This window comes from Physcomitrium patens, chromosome 6 (assembly GCF_059467195.1).
Source record: "Physcomitrium patens ecotype Gransden chromosome 6, ASM5946719v1, whole genome shotgun sequence".
NCBI classification, from domain to species: domain Eukaryota; kingdom Viridiplantae; phylum Streptophyta; class Bryopsida; order Funariales; family Funariaceae; genus Physcomitrium; species Physcomitrium patens.
The window spans coordinates 8,134,081-8,156,667 of record NC_143415.1 but is presented as its reverse complement, the minus strand read 5'-3'; the positions used below and the strand labels follow the sequence as shown (position 1 = coordinate 8,156,667).

Genomic DNA, 22,587 nt, shown 5'->3' with positions numbered 1-22,587 from the left:
CCACCACTCACGCAATTAGGTCAACACCTAGCTCCCCAAAACTCCCTCCAATTGCGTCGCAACCAACTGCCACCACCACTGCTCTCAAACCCAAACCTCACCAAAATCAACGCTCGCTCACTGTCACGCCTCAAATCCAACCAATTCCTCACCAATTCGAGCAACAACACTGCTCCGAATTGGATTCAGCAGCACGGACTGTGCGCTCAAACCCTAGGTTCTCGGTCTCGAAGCTTCGATTGCACTTCGAGGGAGTAATCGAATGGATGAATGTGGTATGTATATCGTGGTTTCAGTGCCTAGAGCTGGAGTTTCGTCGGTCTCTCGAGGATGAATGAACTATTCTGCGTGATGAACACTCAGTAAAAGAGCATCCATCCCGCAGACAAAACTCGGATTCGTTCATCCCTCCCATTTTTCATCCAACCAAACACTTTGAAAGTCTCCTTGTGGTCAACAATGACTTTAATACTTCCTAAGATGGGACATATAAAAGATTTTGATATTACCTTCGACAAGATATTTTACCTTGCATTACAGGCACCATGCAACAAAAATATTTTTTATGGACTGCTTAATTTGAATTGATTCATTGCCACCAACAAACTCCACAGAGTGACTTGAAAAGGTTGTTATTGACATTAAAGGGTAGATTAAAATTCTCTCATTTCAGAAGCTCTTGATTTGTGTACATTGCTTGAAGCTAAATGAAATATACTCTTTAAATAAATATTAAATATTAATTCAACTGTACTTATTGCATTTGATTTTGTTTTTACATCTGCAAACCATGAATACCTGCCTAGAAATTGGCATTTGGACATCCTTGCCAAAACGTAATTAATACTTAAGTCTATGTTTTAAATTTACATATCTATGTATACATATATATACTCCAATTAGTCACAAGCGGTCACAACGGTATTTGTCTGCATTTAAACGACGCAAACGTGTTCCGAAGACAGTGAACTGGACATGAATGCCATCAAGACCCAGTGACCGATAACCTCGGTAGCATCGCGAGTCCCTGACAAGTGCCCACTTTGTCTGCACTAAGTGCTGTGCTGGTGTGGCGATGATGGTTGCGAAGAGACCGGACGGACCGGTATTGGTGGCTGCAGCCGTTAGTTCCATGATAAGGAGGAGGGCAAGGGCGAGGAAAAAAAGTAAACAAACAGGATGAACGACGGTGGAAAAGAGAATGGTGGAGAATACTACTTACTAACTACTACCACCATGATGAGTGAGAGAGTGAGTGAGTGAGTTAAATAAAGGATGGGTCCTCCAGGCAGGCAGGGAGGGTTACAATGTTGTTCACGTTCAGGAGAAGTGGGTAATTGGGACACTTTTGCGTATAACGGCGAAGCAAGGGAAGGGCAGAACAGGAGAAGAGGGCCTTCTCACCCTGTGTGTCATTACTAGGGTAAGGTAGGGGTTGCGTACTTGTGGTTCGTCGTCTCCGCTGCTTCGCTCCTTGCCCCCCCCCCCCCCCTGATGCTTGAATCGCTCTCGGATTTTTGCAGTAATCGCGAAGACGTTGCGTTGAAGCATCGCACCTCTGTGTAGGTCGCGCTGTGTCCTCCGAGTCGAACGTCGAAGCGTTGGATTCGGTGGCGAGGTGCGCCCAGGCTGGACTGAAATGTGGAAGGGGGTGTGGATCAACTCTCGTCGACGGCCATGTTAGAGAATTGGATCTGCGTTTGTGGGAATCAGTGAATTGTGGTGAGGATGGCGCCGAGCGTGATCTCTTTTATATTGTTTTGATCTGTGTCGAGTGCAATTCGTTGTTTGGCTCTGGAAATGGCACTTGTGTGGTAGTCGCGGAATTCATCGGACGTCGCCGCTGGTGGTGGGCGTGGTGGAGGTTGTCGGGAAGAGTTGGCATGGGGTCCTGCTCGTTCAGGGTCGCAGGTTGGAGCGGAGTCGGGAGGCCGTGTTGGTGCGGGTTGGCGTGAATGGGAGGGAACCCTAGGGTGGTGGGTGGGGTGAGTCGGAGGGAGGGTTTAAGTGAGGAATTGGTTGGATTTGAGGCGTGACAGTGAGCGAGCGTTGATTTTGGTGAGGTTTGGGTTTGAGAGCAGTGGTGGTGGCAGTTGGTTGCGACGCAATTGGAGGGAGTTTTGGGGAGCTAGGTGTTGACCTAATTGCGTGAGTGGTGGTTTTGAGAGTTGGAGTAGCGTATGGAAGGGGTGTTAGGATTTCGCGGAGCGCGAGCGGACATTGTGCGTGGAGGGAGGAGTGGGTGCATGGTGATGGTTGTGTGAGAAATGGGAGGTGCAGATGGTGTTGTGTTGAAGAGGGCGGAGGTGGAGAGAGCGGTGGTGTAGGAGGAGTGAGTGATTTTTTGGGTAAGGGAGGGCGAAGGTGGTGAGTTGGATGGAAAATTGGAGGGAGGGAATTGGAGGGGGTAGTGAGTGGGTTTTAGGGGCGGAAGTGGGAGGTATGAAGTGGGAGTGAAGGAATTGGAGGAGGAGGTGGCGGGAGTGTGTGAGGTAGAGGTGTGAAGTTGGAGTGGATTGAGATTGGAAGAAGTGATGGCGGTGGTATCGCTGTGACGCTGAATGCAGAGTCGCGTGGAAGTCCAAGCATTTTTTTGGTTATGCATGAACTGTTGTTAGGATCATTTCAATCTTGATTGTATTGATTCCTGAAATTCAGGTTTCTATGATACCCTGTTATACTCTTAACGAAACTCTAACTTAATCAGTAGAGTTTCCTTCAATTGTACAACTATTATTGTCACTCCTTTGCACGTGTTTTTCGTTTCCTTATTTCTATACTCGTCAACTTGACGTATTAGTTTTCTGTTGCATTGTTCCTTGTATATAATGATCATCACCGGTGTTGCCGTATTCGTGGGCATTGTGTGGGTGTGTAATAGTTGATGACCTAACTAGGCATCAAAGTGACACTGACTATTGTTTGTCGAATTTCAGGTTCTTTTGCAGGGATTCATTGAAGTTTATGCTGATGAATAGAGATGCTGTAAATATCAGGGAGTTGCGGGATGTCAGACTACGAGGATGATGAGAGCGTATCGAGTGAGAGAGATGTAGGTGATGATTGTGCAAATGGTGTTGCCGAGGAAGAAGCCAATGGCCAAGAATTTGGGAGAGATAGATGTGACGAAGGTCTTGCTGATAGTGAAAGCGATCTAGAAGTAGGAGCTGAGAGCGTGAGTGATAAAGAGGAAGAGAAATTCGAAGGAATTTTAGAGAATAGTACCGACGGAAGTTTGGTTGGAGATGTTGAAAGGGACGATCCAGGAAATGAGCACGAAGACTTTCAGGAGGAAGTTGGGCACGCGTTGTTGGCGCCAGTTTATTCCGGTCGTGCAAGAGTAGCGAAAGAAGGAAGTGCAGACATATCGGATGGACCAAATGGCTCGAATTTCGAGGAAGGAGCCAAGTTGGCAACTAACAGACAGGAAGCTTTCAGCGACGATGAACAAGAGGATGTTGGTCAGAAAGGTCTTCAAGTGGAGGTTTTGGAAGGGGACATCGGACATAAAGAAGATGATGATACGAAGGACGTTAGCGAGTTTGAGGGCGATGGCAAAGGTTCCAATGATGATTATCAGGTGAGTGCGTAGGCTGTTGTGTTTTCTTCAGCTCCGCTCTTGGTGCATGAGAACTGCGCGATTGTTGAAGCAAATTTCACTTTGTAGCAAATATTACAACACTGAATACTGAGTTATTGTACTTTCTCCTTGATGGCTAAAATTCTGTAGCGTCATGTACTTAAGTAGCATGTTCTGAATCAATGATGCATTCTCTTCTTAGGTTGAGGAGGACTTTGATGACCTTGATGAAGGTGAAGATGACCTACAAATAGTGTATACCAAGGAGCTTCCCACAAAAAATGCACGGCGCTTTGGAGGTGTAAGGACTAATATTCAATCAGTGCTTCGAAGGCCTCTTGCTAGACCAATCAAGCAGGAAAGGTTTTTAGAACCGGAATCTGAACAGGACGAAGAGGAAGAGGAAGAGGAAGAGGATGATGAAGATCGTGAGTTGTGATTTCTGTAGTTCATGTAATTAAGGGATCATTATTTTGAAAGGATGTGTGTATATGCTATGTCTGAGTGTCTTATGAATAACTAAGTTGTATTTTCAACTTCAGCCAGTCAAATACCCGTTATAGGATGTTGTTCTAGACGTTGAGAGCTTCGTTCTCTTCATATATGTGCGATTTGACTTTACTTCGCAGCTAATAAATGCCTTGCTATTTTACTCCACATTTGACATTACAGCATGTAGATTTTCTTTCAGAGTGCCGTATTGACGTATGATTTTGGATGGGGATTGGTGCATTTGTGTGATGTACAGCTGCAGATGATCCTCAAGACTCAGACTTCGACCCCACGGATGGAGCTTCGAGTCGCGGTGGAATGCATGTGAGTCCCAGCTTACTGGAGTCTTTGTATGCCTTTTGTGTTTAATCCTAGTTTATCACTTAACAATGCCTGTCACATCTGTAATTTCGCATTAATCTTATAACTACTTATCTGGAGTTAGGTCGGAGGATTGTACCTCATTTTATAAATGCCATGCATGAATTGTGTGCTAGAGTTTTATTTATTATTATTTTGTAGGTTAGTTTTGCGTGCACACTACTATTTACCACTTGAACTTTGACAGGCTGCTCACGCAGTTAAAGATAGCGATGCTGAACTTTCTGAGGAAGTTTCAGATGAGAGCTTGAATCTCTCAGATGACAGCTTAGATCTCTCAGATGATAGTGATAATAGCTATGGAAAGAGGAGAGCCTCGCGCAAGCGGAAAACTACTCGAACGTCTCAGGCCAATCGTAACCGAACAAGGGTTTTGCGCACCCAAAGGCTCAGAGTTCAAGGGTCATTGTGTAGCAGCGATAACGAATCCTCTGCGAAAGACAGTGTGGAGGAAGAAAGTGACGAGGATTCAAGCTATGGTCGTCCGCAGCGGAAAACAGTTACTTCAAGTCGTAGAAAACGGCAGGAGACGTCAGGATCAGCCCACGCCTTGAAGAATGATAGAGATCTCTCTGCTAAGGAAGCCCGTACTCGTACATCTAGCCGAGCGCTTCCAAGAAAGTCATACGTAGAAGCTGAGGACAGTCAGGCTTCAGAGGAAGAGCGAGATAAGAAGCGGCTCAAGGTTTGAACTTTCCGTTGCCATAAGTCTCTTCGTTTTTGGTTGGTAGTGCAGTGTAAGTTTTCGTTTCAATCGACATTCTGAGAGAGGTGTTTGTATTCAGAACGTTCCCAGCTGCCTGTATTTCTGTCATATGTTCTTTCGGCTTCTTTGACTAGTTCGCTTGTCTGGTTTTGATTTTTGGAACCTTTTTGGCTGTTTTCCGACTGTTTGAAAGTAAATGATTTTCTTATTCAGTAGCGGGTGAATTTTAGTTGCTATGATTAATTGAAATGTAAATAAGTTATTTTCTGCAGGTGCTTTCTGCCCGTTTTATTATTCATGATTGAGAAAATTTGGGAATTACTTTTAATAATGTGCTTCATTGATTTGATTTTCTGGTGCTCATTGTTTTGAAGGTTAGTCTTGGCGCGTGTTCTATGTTGTTTTCAGGTAGCCGCAGAGGAGATAGAGGAGGAGGAGGACTATGGAGATGCCATTGAAAGAGTTTTATGGCATCAACCTAAAGGTATTGCTGAGGCAGAAGCTGAAGAGGGAAGACATGCAGACCCATTTGTGCTCGATACAGATCCAAATGCCGAACTCACCTGGAAGAATCAGGAATTTTATATAAAATGGAAAGGCCAGTCGTATCTACATTGTAGTTGGATGCCTTTATCGGAGCTTGAACTGGTCAGTGAATATCATGGACTAGTGCACCTTTGTGCTGAGCAGTGTTTGTATTGCTGTTGGTTTTCTTCATGCCATTATTTCGTGATTGGTTAGCTGTTCAAAAGTTTTGTTACTGCACGGTACTCCCATTTATTTTCAATGCTGACCTTTGAATGCCGACAATGTGGTGATGATACATAGCTAAGTGGATACAAGAAGGTGGTTAATTATATGAAGAAGATTGATGAGGACAGACAAGTTCGCCAGACGCTCTCTCCAGAGGAGGTATATTTGTAATTCTCTGTTTTCACTAAGTTTGCTGTTTTTGTTGACACCAAGTTCTGTTTTGTTCTTTTTCTCTTCCTCTAGTTATTGTTGTGTATGAAGTGTTTCATCATTGGGTTCTACCTATCACCACGTATCAATACTATCCCTCCATTATGTGCCGTGAAAGTAGGAGTCTTAGTGCTTGATGACTAAGTTATGTAGTTTACATTATGATTTACTTTTTTTGCAGAATGTCATGTGCACACAAGGTTTCAGACGTTAGGATATTGGTTTTTCCTTCTCAAATTTCTTATTTTGCAGGCAGAGCTACATGATGTCAGCAAGGAGATGGAGTTGGACCTTCTTAAGCAGTACCTTCAGGTACGTTCTAGTAGACAGCACTACCAATGGATTTGGAAGCTTAACAAAATGGGTTAGGAAGTGACCATTAGCAAATTTCATGTAACTTCTGTACTCTAATTATGCCGATTGGGTTCTATAATGCCATTCTATTAACCATCCATGCTAATCAGGAGTTCGTAATTGTATAAACTAAACAAATATGTATTTGGGTGCGTGCATTGACAGGTGGAAAGAGTTTTTGCTGATAGAAATCGGGTGGACAATGAGGAGGAGATAACAGAATATCTGGTCAAGTGGAAAGGACTTTCCTATTGTGATTCAACTTGGTTTGTTTCCAACCCTTCGTTGTGTATGATGCAATATTCTGGTATTCATGAGGTTGCTGTTGATCATCTGTGAGATATTCACATGAAGCCGCCATTTTGTATCTCGTGTAGTACGTTGTATTATTGTTTTGCCCTCCGTTTTTTTGTTTTTTGTTTTTTGTTTTTTTGTTTTTTAGTGGTCACTGGTTATCAATAAATAACTTTTTTTTTTTTGAAATTATTCTTCTGTTTGCAGGGAGAAAGACACAGATATTGCCTTTGCACAATCTCAGATTGATGAATGTAAGGTCAGTTTAGTTTATTTTATAAAGTTATATCTTGTCCCATTTTTTCCATATAAAATCAGTGTGATGGTAAGTTACTCGTACTACACCTTATTGCAACATTTCTCGGCTTCATCATGGATGTTTAAAACTTTGCCACTTGTGGTTATTGTGGCTTATTATGCACTGGTATTGACTGGTCGCATGCTGAACTTTGATGTCAATAATGTACATGTCTAATCATGTGTTTGTTTTATAGATATTCCTGCCCAACTTCATGTGTAATAGGTTCTAGTTATTTTCTATTTATGAAGTTTGTGTTTGTTTGCTTTAGGTTTAGTCCCTTCTTGGAGCCCTATGTGGGTTCTAGATTTTTTCAAACAGATTTTTTTTTTTTTTTGAAAAGGTTCATTCTCTTTCTGTCTATTTGTTTGAAGCCTGTTTAACGTGTCTTACCATGGCGTATTTTTTTCAATTTCATTGTTGACTACATTTAGGAAGGTTAAACTTACTTTACATCTTTTGCAATCTTTATGTCCAACAGGCCCGTGAAGCTGAAACAACTTTTCAAGGAAAGCCTGTAGATGTTCAGAGACGAAAAGGCAAAGGTAGACTTTGCAGAGTCTTTTGGTTTTATTTTTTGTTTGCTGCATTCGTTGTGTCATTGTGAGACTTTGTGGGAAAACGTTAAAGATGATACAAATTTCCATTCGTGGGAAATTTGTATCATCTTTAACATTTTAAGCCTTTCTCTCATTTGCTGTTGCCACAAATGCTAGAGTTTATGCATGTATATCTTGAGCGTTCAATGAGTTGCTCTGAAATGGGTTTGCTTCACGTGATTTATCCGGTCAAATTTCTTGGATGCCAGTGAACATGCGGAAGTTGGAAGAGCAGCCAGAATGGCTGAAAGGTGGAACACTGCGAGACTACCAGTTGGAAGGATTGAATTTTTTGATGAATAGGTACTTCTTAAATTGTCAGATGTCTCAGTGAATAAACTAACGTATTGAATGCTTCGTAACATTGTCACGAAGGCATGTTTACCGTTGCATGCAACCATGATGGGATACATGCTACAGTGGATAGTGATTGTGTTTACAGGAAACAGTATTATGCGTCGCAATGGGCAATGAGGTATCGTTGCGCAATCATGTCGTTTAGAGATTGAGTGTGGATAGGTCTGATATTGATATTATTTCGAACCTTTTGCTGTTGCTTGGGTTGGTTATAGTTGGAGAAACGACACCAATGTTATTCTTGCGGATGAAATGGGTCTTGGCAAGACGGTTCAGTCAGTGTCGATGCTTGGATTTCTTCAGGTGTGGACCTTACCTACTGCTCTCTCTCTCTCTCTCTCTCTCTCTCTCTCTCTCTCTCACACACACACACACACACACACAAATGTATATATAGCACACTTCGATTACTTTTTTCTAATGTACTTGCTATTGAAATGTTTTTAATTTGTTAAATTCATTTGTGACATATTGTGTTCGACCTTCCCAAGTAGGCTGTACTTGAGTTCTGAAGGTGCTCATACACTTAAAAAGGAAAAAGGGCGCATAGGTTGAATTCTGTGTCGAGTGTTGCGCGGATCCCCACAAAAAAACCGTTTTTATCTTGCATAATAAACATGCGTTGACTTAACTCTATCTCTTTCCTTTTCTGGGTTGTGGGCTGTTTCTTGTTGTAGTATGCTCAACAAATTCCTGGACCTTTTCTGGTAGTTGTACCACTCTCCACCATCACCAATTGGGCCAAAGAATTTCGGAAGTGGTTACCTGATATGAATGTAGTTGTTTATGTGGGCAACCGAGCTAGTCGAGAGGTAAGCGTCTTAGATTTGCAGTTTATTTTATTCTTTTTATTTTTCTTTATTTTAAATCAATTTTTGTCCTTTTGCAACTTTGATACGAATGTTTGGCTCAGTGTTTTATATCTTTTGGAGTCTTCAACATGTACGAGCGTTCTTGGTATTTTACTAGTCATGAATGATGTAGCAGCTCTTCTTATAATTTACAATTTGGGGTTAACAAAGTGACCTTATGAGTCTTTTTTATTTGGTTTTGTCGAATTGGTGTACATACTCAAGAAAACTCAACAGAGTGAAAACAATGTCGGAGTTGTTAATAAACTCTGCTAAAATTATATCATGATCAAAATATTTGCGCCAACCCTTGTTAACATTGCATTTACTGATGGAATTTTCACCCATGGCTTACAAAATATTACCCCAGAAGACGTGATCGATTGATCGATCAGGTCATGTTTGAATTGTAATTGCTTATCGGTTGGTGCCTTTTAATTTAAAATCAGCGAATTGAACATTGCAGACATGTCAGCAACATGAGTTTTATACAGGGCGGAAAACTGGGCGTACGATTAAGTTCAATACCCTACTAACCACATACGAGGTTGTGCTGAAAGATAAGGCTGTATTATCAAAGATTAAATGGTGTTATCTGATGGTTGACGAAGCCCATAGGCTGAAAAATTGCGAAGCCTCGTTATATACTACTTTACAAGTACAGTAATTCTAAATCCTTTCATAGCCAACACTATAAAAATGTTTTTATGCTTTTTCGCTTCGTATGTTTTCTGCAGATGTCTGTAATATTGTATGTGTTTGTCATTTCACACGTTATCTTTTCGTAGTGGGTCACTCCGAAGTCGGTCAGGCATGAGTTGCGAACGATGTAGTATCGAAATCATTTATTTATATTTCCAAAAGGATATTAACCATATTTTGTAGTTTTGACATTGCAAATGCTAAGTTGCCTTATCCATTTTAAAATCATCACTTTACCCAACAGGAATTCAGCACCAAAAACAAGGTGCTGGTTACAGGAACTCCGTTGCAGAACAGTGTTGAAGAACTTTGGTATGTAAAGCTAGATTAGTCCCTTTCCTATTTCTATTCAGCTGACCTTGTGACCCCTGCCCAGTAGCAATATCATTGAGGATTCTGCTCGAATGATGTACCTTCATTTCGTACAATGACTTTTTCCACTTCACTGATCTATTGTATCTGATCATGTTATATGTCGTGACGATGGTCTTTGTTGCTCAGGGCGCTTCTTCATTTTCTTGATTCTGACAAATTCAAGAGCAAGGAACATTTTACAGAGCATTATAAGAATTTGAGTTCGTTTGATGAAAAGGAGGTGTGTTATATCTCTTCAGCATTAAAATTGGGTCTACAAGTAAATGAGCTATTAATGCATTTTAATTTAGGATCTAATTTGAGTCTGAGACTTTCTACTTTCGCTTGAGTGTTATTCAATTATTCACATTTGTGACATTCTTCTTTTGTGGCCTGCATTTTTACATGAAAATTGTTAGTTTTCGAGCGCATTGCAAATTGAATGAGTGTTGTGAAGATTTCCCGTGTGGTGGTGGTTATTCATTTTGTACAATGTCGACTTGACTTCATACTTGATTCAGTGAAAACCTGCATTGTGTGCTTAATCTACCTGTTTCTTCTCTGTCGTCAGCTTGCAAATCTCCACGCAGAACTGCGACCTCACTTGCTGCGAAGGATAATAAAAGACGTAGAAAAATCATTGCCACCAAAAATTGAGCGCATATTGAGAGTGGAGATGTCTCCACTTCAGAAGCAGTAAGTTTTGTGCGTGTGTTTTCCATTTAACTTCGCTCTGAGAAAGGGTGAAGGTCCATCGGGAAGAGTTCATCAGTAATATTTATGCGGAGCAGTTGTATATAATCCTTTTTGAGGGTGGAACAATCAGAAGTATGCGTGACATGGATAATATTTTTGTCTATGAAGGTACTACAAATGGATCTTGGAGCGGAACTTCAATGATCTGAATAAGGGTGTCCGTGTTAATCAGGTTACAGTTCTCAGTGTGCTGTACATAAAGCATGAACCAGACCCTTTGTTTTTTGTGGGATGAAAATGTAAAATGTTACAAACGGTGCCTATTTTTCAAGACCTGTTTATTGTCTGGAACGTTTTCAATAATAACAGTGTGGCTATGATTTGAAATCGTCATGTATTCTCTTGCAACCTGCTTTACCCTTGTGTTTTTTACGAGCTCAAATTAAGTCATATTGCAGTTGTGTGTTTCATTGCCCAGGTTTCCTTATTGAACATAGTCGTGGAGCTCAAGAAGTGCTGTAATCATCCATTCCTGTTTGAAAGTGCCGACTATGGCTATGGTGGAGATGCAAACACAAACGACAACAACAAAATCCAGCGTATTGTTCTCAGTAGCGGGAAGCTTGCCATTCTCGACAAATTGTTGGTACGCCTGAAAGAGACAAAGCATCGTGTTCTTATCTTCTCACAGGTGCTGTGACTCTCACTGCATAATGTAGTCGGTGGCATGTTTCTATCAGAATCTGCTGATAGTTCTGCTTGCTGTCAACTTTGTTGAGGATGTTGAAGCACTGTCCATATTTCCTGTGCTTCGTTATCAGCTTATTTTTTCACAGAACCGATGTTTTTCTGTTTCAGATGGTGAAAATGTTAGATATCTTGGCGGATTACCTAAGCTTGCGAGGGTTTCAATTTCAGCGTCTAGATGGTAGTACACGAGCAGACCTCAGGCATCAAGCTATGGAGCACTTTAATGCCCCTGGAAGTGAGGACTTCTGTTTCTTACTATCTACCCGTGCTGGTGGTTTGGGAATTAATCTTGCTACCGCAGACACTGTCATTATATTTGACTCGGATTGGAATCCCCAGAATGATTTACAGGTTTGCCCCCTTAAAATGTTACCTTCCTAAGTTAAGTACATGAAGTATTGATATACTGTATGCGTTAAGTAGATGTTGGGAGAATTTTGTTGCAAACTGTTGTTGCAGCTCTTTTGCCGCGGGCTTGAACGTTTTGTTACGAAACAAGTGCATGTGCTGAGAGGTTTGTTTCCTGCAGGCCATGAGTAGAGCCCATCGAATTGGGCAGCGGGACGTTGTGAATATATATCGTTTTGTAATTAGTAGGAGTGTTGAAGAGGACATTCTTGAGCGGGCGAAGAAGAAGATGGCAAGTTCGAAGCTCATTTTAATGCCGGAATTCCTCTGTGTCGTACTAATTGGAAAATATAGTAATTTTTTTCTTGATGTTCTTTAAAGATTCAAGTTAGTACCAGTGATTTTGTTGGTTACTGTGATTAGTTTGTCCAAATATCGAGATTTGGAATTTGTTGCATATTCACCTTCTGGATTGAAACTTCGGTTGGAGATTGCTTTTCTTCCTCAGACTATTATTTATCCAATTCCTGCTGTATAAAATCTATGGTCTACGTTATTCCTGATTTTTTTGGCAACACATGGTGGAAATTTGAGCACCTTGTCATCCCTATTGATTTTCGTTTTCATGTGTGTGCTTTGGATTAGGTTTTGGATCACCTGGTAATTCAGAAGCTCAATGCACAAGGCAGACTGGAAAAGAAAGAGGCGAAGAAGGGGACAGGATTTGACAAAGTAATTTATGCACTAACTATGCTCTTCGCCAGCATGCTTTTTGTACCCTTACTATTGCACAACATTGATAAGTAGAAGACTGTGGCTAAATACAATTTCACTAGCGGTGCAGACTTACTCATTTCTTGAGAACAAGGCAGTTCTTTATAAGTACTGCTTGAAGTGCTATTATTTTCTGGTGAAATTCTTGATTTGCCAAATGAGATTTTGTTTATAGCTGTCTCCAATGCTACTTACAGAATGAGCTCGCTGCCATTTTGCGATTTGGAGCTGAGGAGTTGTTTAAAGATGACAAGAATGAGGAAGATCAGAAGAGCAAGCTTGAGAATATGGACATTGATGAGATTTTGGCTCGGGCTGAGAAAGTTGAGACCAAATCTGCTACTGAAGTGGATGCGGAGGGCAATGAGCTCCTAGGTGCATTCAAGGTACTGATTAGCCACGTTTCCTAACCATTTTATTTGAATTAGTTGTCCAGGTTCATTCTTTTGCTAATACCGTTAATTTTTGAATATTTCCATTCAAAGTATCTGTAAGATTGTCGGTGGATCATACTCATCACAGAAATTTCAAGATGAATCAGTGCTTCATATGCCTGTTCTTCGTGTCACCTCTGATTCGTGATTATGAGTTGTTCTAGGTTGCGAATTTTAGCAATACAGAAGATGACGCCACTTTCTGGAGCCGATTGATTCCTCCAGAGGCAGCTAGGCAAGCAGAAGTACGGTTCAAAACTCTTATGCTATTCTTGTTGTTGGCCTCCTGTACTATGCTTAGTAATCTATCTTTATGTCACAAATTAAACAGGCTGTAAAGCCTTGTTTCACGTTCAGGCTTTTCCCGTACAGGACATGTCAGGACCACGTGTGGCAAGGACTATTCGGAATTATTCTGAAGATTTGGGGTCTGAAAGGAATGACAAACGACGTCGAGGTGATGGAAAGGAGAAATTGCCCAAGCGTGGATCCAGATCTAGTAAAGAATATGTGCCTCCGTCTGAAATAGAGGGAGCTGCTGCCCGTACTGCGAAGTGGGGGGGTGGGGTTCTGACAAAGAAAGAAGCCAACTCGTTCATCAAAGCGGTATGTTCACAAGATTTCTTGTTAAGTACCTTCCATTGAATGCCACGGTGGGTAGAGCTTTGAAAGTGTTAAAGCGGGACGAAATGGAAGTTTTGTTTCTTAAAGTTGATTTATTGATTTTGTTACTGAAGAATCTTGTGGTGATGCTTGTCCAGGTCAAAAAGTTTGGGGATTTGAGTAGGATCAAGCTCATTGCTAAGGAGGCAGGAGATCCGGTGTCAGAAACATCCACTAGTTTACAATCTGAGCTATGGGATGCACTTGTTAATGGTTGTAAAGATGCTGTGCGTAGGGCAGGAGTTGATTGTAAGGTATTCATGATCAGAATCTTGTGAATATATTTCAAGTCTACTTCTGCTTTGATAGTAACATATTTTCTTCAGGTGTCTTTTGGGGTGTTGACGACTGCGTTAGCTCGAGTCTGGTAGAACATCGTTCACATGTTCAAATCTGTTCATAATTATTCTTTCCTCTTTGAGAACTGCACCCTGAAATCATATTTTGGTGCTGCTGTGCAGGCAGCTGTTCTGGACTTTTTTGGGGTACCTGTCAAATCACAAGATATGCTTGGGAGAATCAATGAGTTGACTTTGCTAGGAAGACGTATAAAGCGTTTTAAAGATCCTGTTGCTCAGTTTAGGCTTAAGTCTCATCCCAGAGTACCTTCCTGGTCAAAAGTGTGTGACTGGAGTCAAGGTATAATTGCGTTCGGATACCTTAGTATGGTTAGCATCCTTGAATTCCTGATTGGTTTTTGGGAATGCTGCAACTCTTAATTTGCTGAAACTGGATGAACTCCTGCATAAATGGTCGGTGTAATACTTACGTGTTTTCATTGTTTTTGCCACCTTTTGGTGCTTGCCATTTCACTTACAGCTCGTGAAAAAGTTGTCTCTTGAGCCGCGGAAGCACTGGTATGCTAACCTAATGATCGTTGTTATGTCCATAGTTGATGATGCAAGACTATTGCTGGGTGTCCACTATCATGGACTTGGAAACTGGGAGAGGATAAGACTAGATGAGAGACTCTTGTTGGTCGACAAATTGGCTCCGCAAGGGGCTACTTCTGCTGATACGTCCTTGCCTCGATCTACGCATCTTGAAGCTCGGGTGAATGCACTTTTGCGAAAGGTATGGCCGTCTTGGTATGAGAAATTTCATGCGTAAAATATGTCTATCATTGCCACTGAGATTGATAATTATTAGTGAAGCCAGCACAATATACACTTTGTAATACTGGTGGAATTTCCTGGAACTTCAACTACCTAAAGGAACTCAACGGTATTTTTGTGCTGAAGTTATAGTGATTGACCTTTGTTGTGGCTTGCAGGAACTTGAGGTTTCTGGTGTGATAAATGGGAATGATGAGGCCGAAAGGCCACTGGGTGGAAAGGGAGTGTACAAACGTGATTGGTTAGATGATAGTGCAAAAGATAGGTCTGCGAAGCTAGATATAGGGTTGGGAAGGAAAGGTTCTGGAGGGTCAGGCTCACAGAAACTTAATGCAAGGGACCGAGCAGCAAAGCGCTTAAGAGCAGAACAAGATGTCAAAGAGGAAGGTGAAATATCCGATACCGATGAAGGTGGCGTACAACCATCGCGTGGACGGGGAAAAAATAAAGATAATATGGGTAGGCAATCGAAAGAAGAAAAGTGGCATCACTGGTGTGCTCAAATGATGGAAGATCAGACTCGTACACTCGAGAGGCTACAAAGACTCCAAACGGATTTTAGTTTACCCAAAGAAGAGGTTTGTCTCCTGCAATTTCTATATTCGTATTCGTGGAATAAACTTTTGATCATTTATTCGAATGGTAATGCATTTCGGAGTCATTAAGTGCATCACTAATTGGGGCCGCTGTGAAATTAAACATCAGGATAAACTTCGTTCACAACATTTTCAACGGGTGTTAATGTTGGACGATTGCAGTTTGTGGGGAAAAATAAATCAATTTTTTTGTCCCTGTTTAAGATTATCCGAGAGTATCCTGAGAAATATCTATTTTTCATCTTTGACCTAACCCTCTGTTGTATTCATCTGACCCAGGTTCTCCGAAGAGTGAAGACGTATTTGCAGACTCTGGGTCACAAGATTGATAGTATCTTAGCTGAAAATGCAACTGCTCCTAATCCAGATAGTAAGCCGTTCTATTTTTATTTTCGTTATTTGTTACTTAATATTCTTTTTGATGAACCAAAGCTTCTCGATTTGTTGGAGGCCTCTTGTTGGGTTTATACAGAAATCAGAAATAACCTGAGTGTCTTTTAGGACTATGGTGATGTTTGTTTTGAGTTTCAACTCTAACCTTGCAGACCTTATCTAGTTTTTGTTTATTTTCCTTCTTTCTATATGCACTGTTCTATCCTCAAAATTTGTCACATCTGTTGCAGGAATGGCCACCAGACTTTGGAATTATGTCTCAACGTTTTCGAATCTAAAAGGGGATAAACTAGCTGAAATATATAAGAAATTACGACTAGAACCTCAACCTGGACATGCTAGAGGGATATCCCAGGATCCCAATCACGGTGCAGCTGGTCCCAGTGGAAGGGATGAGCACAGCCACGTGACCACCGATAGAAAACAAAACCAAGTAGGAAATACTGTTGCGGAGCCCAGTCAAGGGGATTCTGAACCCTGGAAGCGACGGCAGAAAGATGACCCATCAGGAGGTCCTCCTGCTGCGTCCCACAATAAATCTGATCGTCGAAAGTGGGAAGGCAGACCTGGAAGTGCTGACGGTTGTAGGAGCAAAGCCTCGCCGCCTGTTGGTGTTGTTAACGGTAGCGGATGTAGTCACGATGAGGATCCTAGAGAAGATAGGGGCCCGTGGGAGCCACATGGCCGGAGTCGGAATTGGAATAGGAGAGATGAGAACCGGAATCCAAGACCTCACCCCAGGCCAGCAGGGCCATATGGGCATGCGCCCCCGGCTTTCACACATTGAGAAGGGGTGGTAAATCACCCTGTCTACATTTTTCTTTCAATGAAATAAGAATTGTTAAGCTATCAATGAGCCCACATCTGCAACGACATACGTCGTTTTAGTCGAGGAACCAAGCCGAGTAGTCTTGTTTGCAAATTGCTTACTTAATTCAGTGTTAAATATCCTGCCATTTTACTTGAAGCCAAATGATAAATTGGGTTCCTCTGGTGTGACATTCCTGTTATGACTCGTTCTGTCTTGGACACAAAGACCGTGATCTTAAATGATTGATTTACTTATCTGGTAGATGTAGAGTGTAGAAATTTACATTCATACTGAGTTCTTATCAGGTCTTGAAGGAAAGAGGTTCCTAGTAATAGCCACCTAGGTAGCATAAGTGGCGGCCAGAAGTTGCCCTTGTGGTTAAGGCACGCTGCAGTGCACTCCACAAATAATGGAATTACAACATTCCTCCAGCACTTCTAGGTATTTATCACCTAGCATACTTTAATAGATTGTGCAATTCTTCAAGTATTAAAGCAATTTCACAATGAATTCCATGATAAATATACAAAATTTTAATGATACTTGAAAGAAAGAAATCACTCAAAATAGCTCTCTTTTTTCTTGTAGGTATTTGTGAGGGGTAATATAACTTATATAAGTTGCAAATGCCATTAAAATTAAAGAATGCCATGCAACTTAGGAACATTAGAATTTACTTTTGAAAACGAACCTAACAAAATAGTGAAACCAAATCATGTATGTGTGTATATATATATATATATATATATATATTAGAATATTTGATGATTATTACTGAAATTAATGAGGATATAATGGAGCTAAATAAATTTAAATCAAATAGAATTAAAATTCTACTACATACATGCACAATAGAAAATAAGATTCTCTTTGGATTTAATTAGCTTGTTAGTTTATAAGATGTATAATAGTATGATTTAAATGTCATCATGAGAATTAGTTATGTTTTAAAAAAATACATTATATTAAAGATCAAATTTCTATCTCAGTAATATTTAAAATATTTAATATATATTATTACATAAAGAAATAATATAAAAAAATCAAGAATAATTTGTACATTTATTTAGTACAATAAATTAGAATACAATTTTTTTGAAATTATAAGGTCAATATAATGTAGTTTAGTGAAAATTATCCATTAATCTAAATTAATAAAAATTAATATAATGGTTTATATATAGCTTTATATTCATGGAATTAAAACAAAATTAAGATAGTTTTTGTTAATTTTATGCCAAATTTTCATAAACTATAAAATATAATGATAAACAAATATATTGAACATATATATATATATATATATATATATATATATATATATATATATATAATTTAGTTTTTAAAAAATATTTATGTGACATAAAAATATAAATTGATAATTTTTTAAAATTATAAATTATAATTTTTTCTAGAAGATTTTGCAAAAATATTATTTTAGAATTTTAGAATGTTCTTTAGGTTTTACAACCTTCCTTCTCTCTCTTCATACACCTTCTAGAAGCATATATAGATTGAAGTTGCTTTTGTATAGATAAAAAAGTAATGTAAAGAATACTTGAAGTTTGTCATCATAAGTTTTAAAACAATGAATACTTTATTTTGTTTCTAATATAGTATTTAATCATGTTTCTAATCAATAATCATGTTTTTCTTGTACTTCTTGTTAATTTGGTTTCTTGTCTTTGAATCCTTTTGATTTAGCAAGACCACATTAATTTATTAAATTCTTAAATTTTTCTTAAAACATGTAAATTATCTAGCTTCTTAAAAGATACTATAGCTTCTTAAAGATTACAAATTATTCACTATTTTTTTTGTTTTTTTTTTTTTGTTTTTTATAATTTAGTCTTTTATAAGAATATCTAATTATTTTATTATTTATATTTAAAAATTATTTTTCTTAAGACGTAGTTAGTAAAGACCTTTAAAAAGATATTTTTATAAGACCTTTTTAGAAAAGAAGTAGATTAAATTATTTTAAAATAATATATAATTTTTAAGAAGAAAAATTACTCTTGCTTTAATAAAAATTTCTAATAAAATTAAATATTTTTGTATAAAATTATTGCTAGGTTTTTAAAAAATATATATATAAATAAATAAATTTATTCTTAAAAACTTACATATGAATTAAGTAATTTCCAATTTGATATTGCTTGATTACAAAATCTTAAAGATGTTATACAAAGTTTATAATTAAATAATCAATAAATTATAATAGATTAAAAAAATTATTAAAAAAAGTTTTAAATTTTAATAATTGAATCTAATAATAATATGTCTAAAAATTCAATGAAATAAAGATTTAATTTTATAGATTTTTACAATAAGTAAGATTAAACTTAAATTTTTATCTTTTAATCTTACCATAAATACACAATGGAAGAAGATTCTAGAAGGTTCTTAAAGGATCTACAATGTTTCTAGTGATTTTGACAAGTCCATAATAGATTTTAGTAGATTCTAAGAAGCTTCTAAATGTTGAAGATCAGCAAGTACTTGCTTAGTTACAACCACATAGAGATTAAGCATAGTATGTTGCTAATAGTAAAAAAGCAGCAAAGAATTAAAGTAAGTTATTATAGTGGCATCAAGGAATTAGTTGGATGAGGTAGAAATAGATGTAATATCAAAAGGATGGAAGTTGCCTTGCTAGTGAGTAAACCACCACTTATAAGTAAAGAGTGTTGGAAGTAAGAATAATCTTTCTCCACACTTCTCTTAGACTATAATCCTTGCTGATGCTAAGTGTTTGTAGCTTTTAGACTTCTTTTCTTCAATACTAAAGGTCCTAAAAAGATCAAAAGATTTTTTGATGATCAAAGAAGGTTCTTGGAGTCTTGTTTTATCTCCAAGCACTGTGGAAACTTCTTAAGGAACTTCTTTTTAACTAGTATATATAAGAATCAAGGCTAAGGAGAATTTTAGTCTTGAGAATGGAATTCTTGTGGCTCATCTTGAGCCTTCTAGTCTTGGTCTTATGGCTTGTCATAGCTCCTTGTTTTTAATATAAAGTCAATATTTCTTGTTTTATTTTCTTGAACTCTTGAATTCTTGTCCTATCTAAGTGGTGTGTTTATAAAATTTTATTGAGATTGACATAATGTGAGAGTTATGATTGTTCTAAATAGAAAGTCAATTACCTATACTTTAGAAAATTCTATAGTATTTTAGAGGTTTTAGATTACCTTATTTTTAACTAATATTATTCTTGATTTTTTGTATTTGTTTTTTCTTGCTCCACTTCTATAGAAAAAAGTAACAACTTTAATATAATAAATTCTAAAGAAGCTAAATTAGATTTGATTTTAAAATCTTTTGAAGTATTAAGAATAATGACAAAAAACTTGTGTAAGAAAAATGAAGAATTATATAATAATCAAAGAGAAAAACAACCTTTACCATTATTATAAGTTACCTTGGAAACTCATCATCAAGTTCTACTTTGCTTATAGATGTATGTATTTAAGACAAAAATTCAATGTCAATAATAAAAGATTTAGAATTAATCTCTTAAAAAGGTTTAATATAACTTATTCAAAAGTTTTATAGCTTAATAAATAAAGTTTGATTTATTACTTTGTTTTATATTGAATAATATTCCACAAAAGTATCTTGTATTGATTTAATTGAAACTTTTCTTTTAAGTGAAGCTTTGTCTTGTTTTTCTCCATTGTTTAAAAAACAATCTTCTATATTATATAACTTTGAGGCATTTTTGGCAATATTTGAAGAATCATTTGGTAAAAATGAAAAAAAAATGTCACAGTTACTAACAAATATTCCAATTAAAATTTAAAATCTTTGAAAAAAATATATTTTATATTAATTTATATTTTATTTTTTAAAAATTAATATATGATATAAATTAAAAATTACAGACTTCATTTCAATCATGTTATATATTAGTAGATTTAAAAATTTAACAAAAATTAAATTTAAAAATTAAATAATTAATATTTAAGCTATTTTAAAGCTTCAATTAGAAAAGACTTAAGTATGCTTTAAAGAATCAATTAACATACAAAGGAAAGGGCTACCTTTACTTTAAGTTGGCAACAAAGTATGATTATTGTAGCATATTATAAAGACTGTATGATCATCTGATAAGTTGGATTACTAAAAAATATGATTGTTTCCTATTCAAAAGCAAGTGTATTTTCTTGCTTTTCAATAAAAACTACAAGTATTTATAAAGATACAACTTATTTTTCATACTTTTCTTATAGAAACTTGTAAAGAATTAAGTATATCAAGAAGATTAGAATTGCCACCATCTTATGATGAAGTAAAAAACTATTAAGAATTTGAGATAGAAGAAGTATTTGATTTGAGATTAAGATAAGAAGTGCTATAGTATTCTATACATTGGTGTAGTTATAATATTATTAAGCATGTCACAAGAAATACAAGAATTTCATTAACAACATCCTTATAAATTTAAAGTGACAATATGTGTTAAGTAATACTTTTATTTGATATACCAAAATATAGTATGATATCATATGATACATCTTTGATTTTTTTTGGCTTTTGAAAACTTTAATTCTATCTCTCTTCATAAAACTTGTAACTAAAGGAAGATGTGATGTCATAAATATATAATAGAAAACAATTCTAAAAGGTTCTAAAATTTTTAAAAAGATTTTTAATAATTTTAAAAAATTCCAAATATATTTAAATAGATTCTAAGAAGCTTCTAAAAAGTTTTAGAATATTTTAAGAGATTTTAGATGGTTATAGGAGATTCTAAGAGATTTGCTTCATCTTTAAAGAAACAAAGAAATATTTAAGAGTATACTAAAAATTCCAAGAAACAAGAAGAGGATTACTACAAGGATGGTAGAAATGGCAGATATAAAGTTTTTTGGCCTTAAAACAAAAATATAAATGTAGTGTCATGTGATAATATGATTATATGGTGAAAAAAAAATATGAATGTTATTATAGAGGAGCTTTGTAGAAAGATGTAGTAAAAAAATAATGATAAATTATAAAAAAATAGTATAAATTTTAGATTTAATATTGTCTTTGATAGAAAGAACTTCTATTTACTTTATAGAGGCATAAATGAGTCAAATCAAAGTAAATGAGATAAGAAATTGATATAGAAATGTTTAAAAAAAATTAAAAATAGGATAAAGTAAAACTTATCTCAAATTATCAAAAATTGATACTCAAAAGAGATCAATTGTTAACTTGAATCAAAATCAAACTTTAAGATACAAAAACATGCACATACAATGACTACAAGGTGCTTTTGCATATTAAAGAGTGAAATTTGAGTACAGACTTGAAGAGATTTTTAAGAATTAATTTCATGAATTACTTGGTAGATTTTGATTTTGAAAAATTAAAATAAGTTTATAAATTTTAGGATTTTATAAATTTTATAACATGTTTATAGGTAAATTTTTTTTTTTTTTTTTTTGGTGTATTTGTTATAAATTTTTATGAAGAATTTAAGATCAATCAACCAATTACATTAAAAAATATGAGGATTTTTGTGGATTATGGTCTTGAAAATTGGTATTTAGAAGATTAATGAAGATTTCTAAGATATCTATCAATCCGCTAGTTGAATTGAAATACAATTTATTTGAAACGTAGCTACCTTGATTTCTAAGAATTAAAAAAAAATTGAAATAAATTGAATGGTGAAATTAAGAGATCATGGCTTGGAAATATCAACATCAAGGTTGGAAAAGGAGGCTGGCTAATTCTTGAACGGAAATTTAGAATTATTGTCTATTTAGTATGTGCAATCTTCTTCAAATTTTTTTTCCTTGTTTTTAACTTAGTTATTTCAAGGTATGTAAAGTTTTAATCAAAATAAATGATTTAATTATTAATTATCAATTTTCTAATCTGCTATAGAATTGTTGAAAATTTTTGTTTAAGATTTAGAGTTTGGTTAAGATTTAGGAATTTTTCTAGGTTTGATTAGGATTTGATTAGGATTTGATTAAGATTAGATTAAAATTTAATTAGGATTTTTCTAAGATTTGATTAGGATATCACTAGAATTTGATGAATATTCATTAAGATTTCAATTAGGATTTATTTAGGATTT

The 22,587-nt window shown here is 36.6% G+C and overlaps 1 protein-coding gene across 3 annotated transcripts; it reads left to right on the top strand.

The window, feature by feature from the left end:
* The first annotated feature begins 1,434 nt into the window (after positions 1–1,434).
* On the top strand, positions 1,435–16,553 carry LOC112283435 (protein CHROMATIN REMODELING 5). Of its 3 annotated transcripts, none has more exons than XM_024522080.3 (32): positions 1,435–1,722; positions 2,937–3,580; positions 3,783–4,008; positions 4,329–4,396; positions 4,641–5,138; positions 5,568–5,807; positions 5,988–6,071; positions 6,375–6,434; positions 6,642–6,742; positions 6,978–7,029; positions 7,550–7,613; positions 7,877–7,970; positions 8,240–8,327; positions 8,702–8,836; positions 9,342–9,533; positions 9,822–9,889; positions 10,079–10,172; positions 10,503–10,627; positions 10,796–10,859; positions 11,106–11,318; positions 11,486–11,728; positions 11,907–12,017; positions 12,371–12,457; positions 12,697–12,885; positions 13,098–13,178; positions 13,306–13,539; positions 13,695–13,850; positions 14,058–14,235; positions 14,489–14,670; positions 14,870–15,289; positions 15,587–15,677; positions 15,931–16,553. In XM_024522080.3, exons 2-32 carry the CDS (start codon positions 3,008–3,010, stop codon positions 16,485–16,487), a joined length of 5,568 nt encoding a protein of 1,855 aa, XP_024377848.1. In that variant the 5' UTR covers positions 1,435–1,722; positions 2,937–3,007; the 3' UTR covers positions 16,488–16,553. The 3 variants fall into 3 exon arrangements, with proteins under 3 accessions (XP_024377848.1, XP_024377845.1, XP_024377850.1); XM_024522077.3 differs by having other exon boundaries at positions 13,291–13,539; XM_024522082.3 differs by having other exon boundaries at positions 1,465–1,722; positions 3,783–4,033; positions 13,291–13,539.
* Positions 16,554–22,587: the final 6,034 nt, after the last annotated feature.

Coding starts and splice junctions, on each gene's coding strand:
- LOC112283435 (XM_024522077.3), top strand. CDS start 3,008: ATGTCAGACTACGAGGATGATGAGAGCGTATCGAGTGAGAGAGATGTA. Junction 3,581..3,782: donor GTTCCAATGATGATTATCAG/GTGAGTGCGTAG, acceptor TTCTCTTCTTAG/GTTGAGGAGGACTTTGATGA. Junction 13,540..13,694: donor CCAACTCGTTCATCAAAGCG/GTATGTTCACAA, acceptor ATGCTTGTCCAG/GTCAAAAAGTTTGGGGATTT.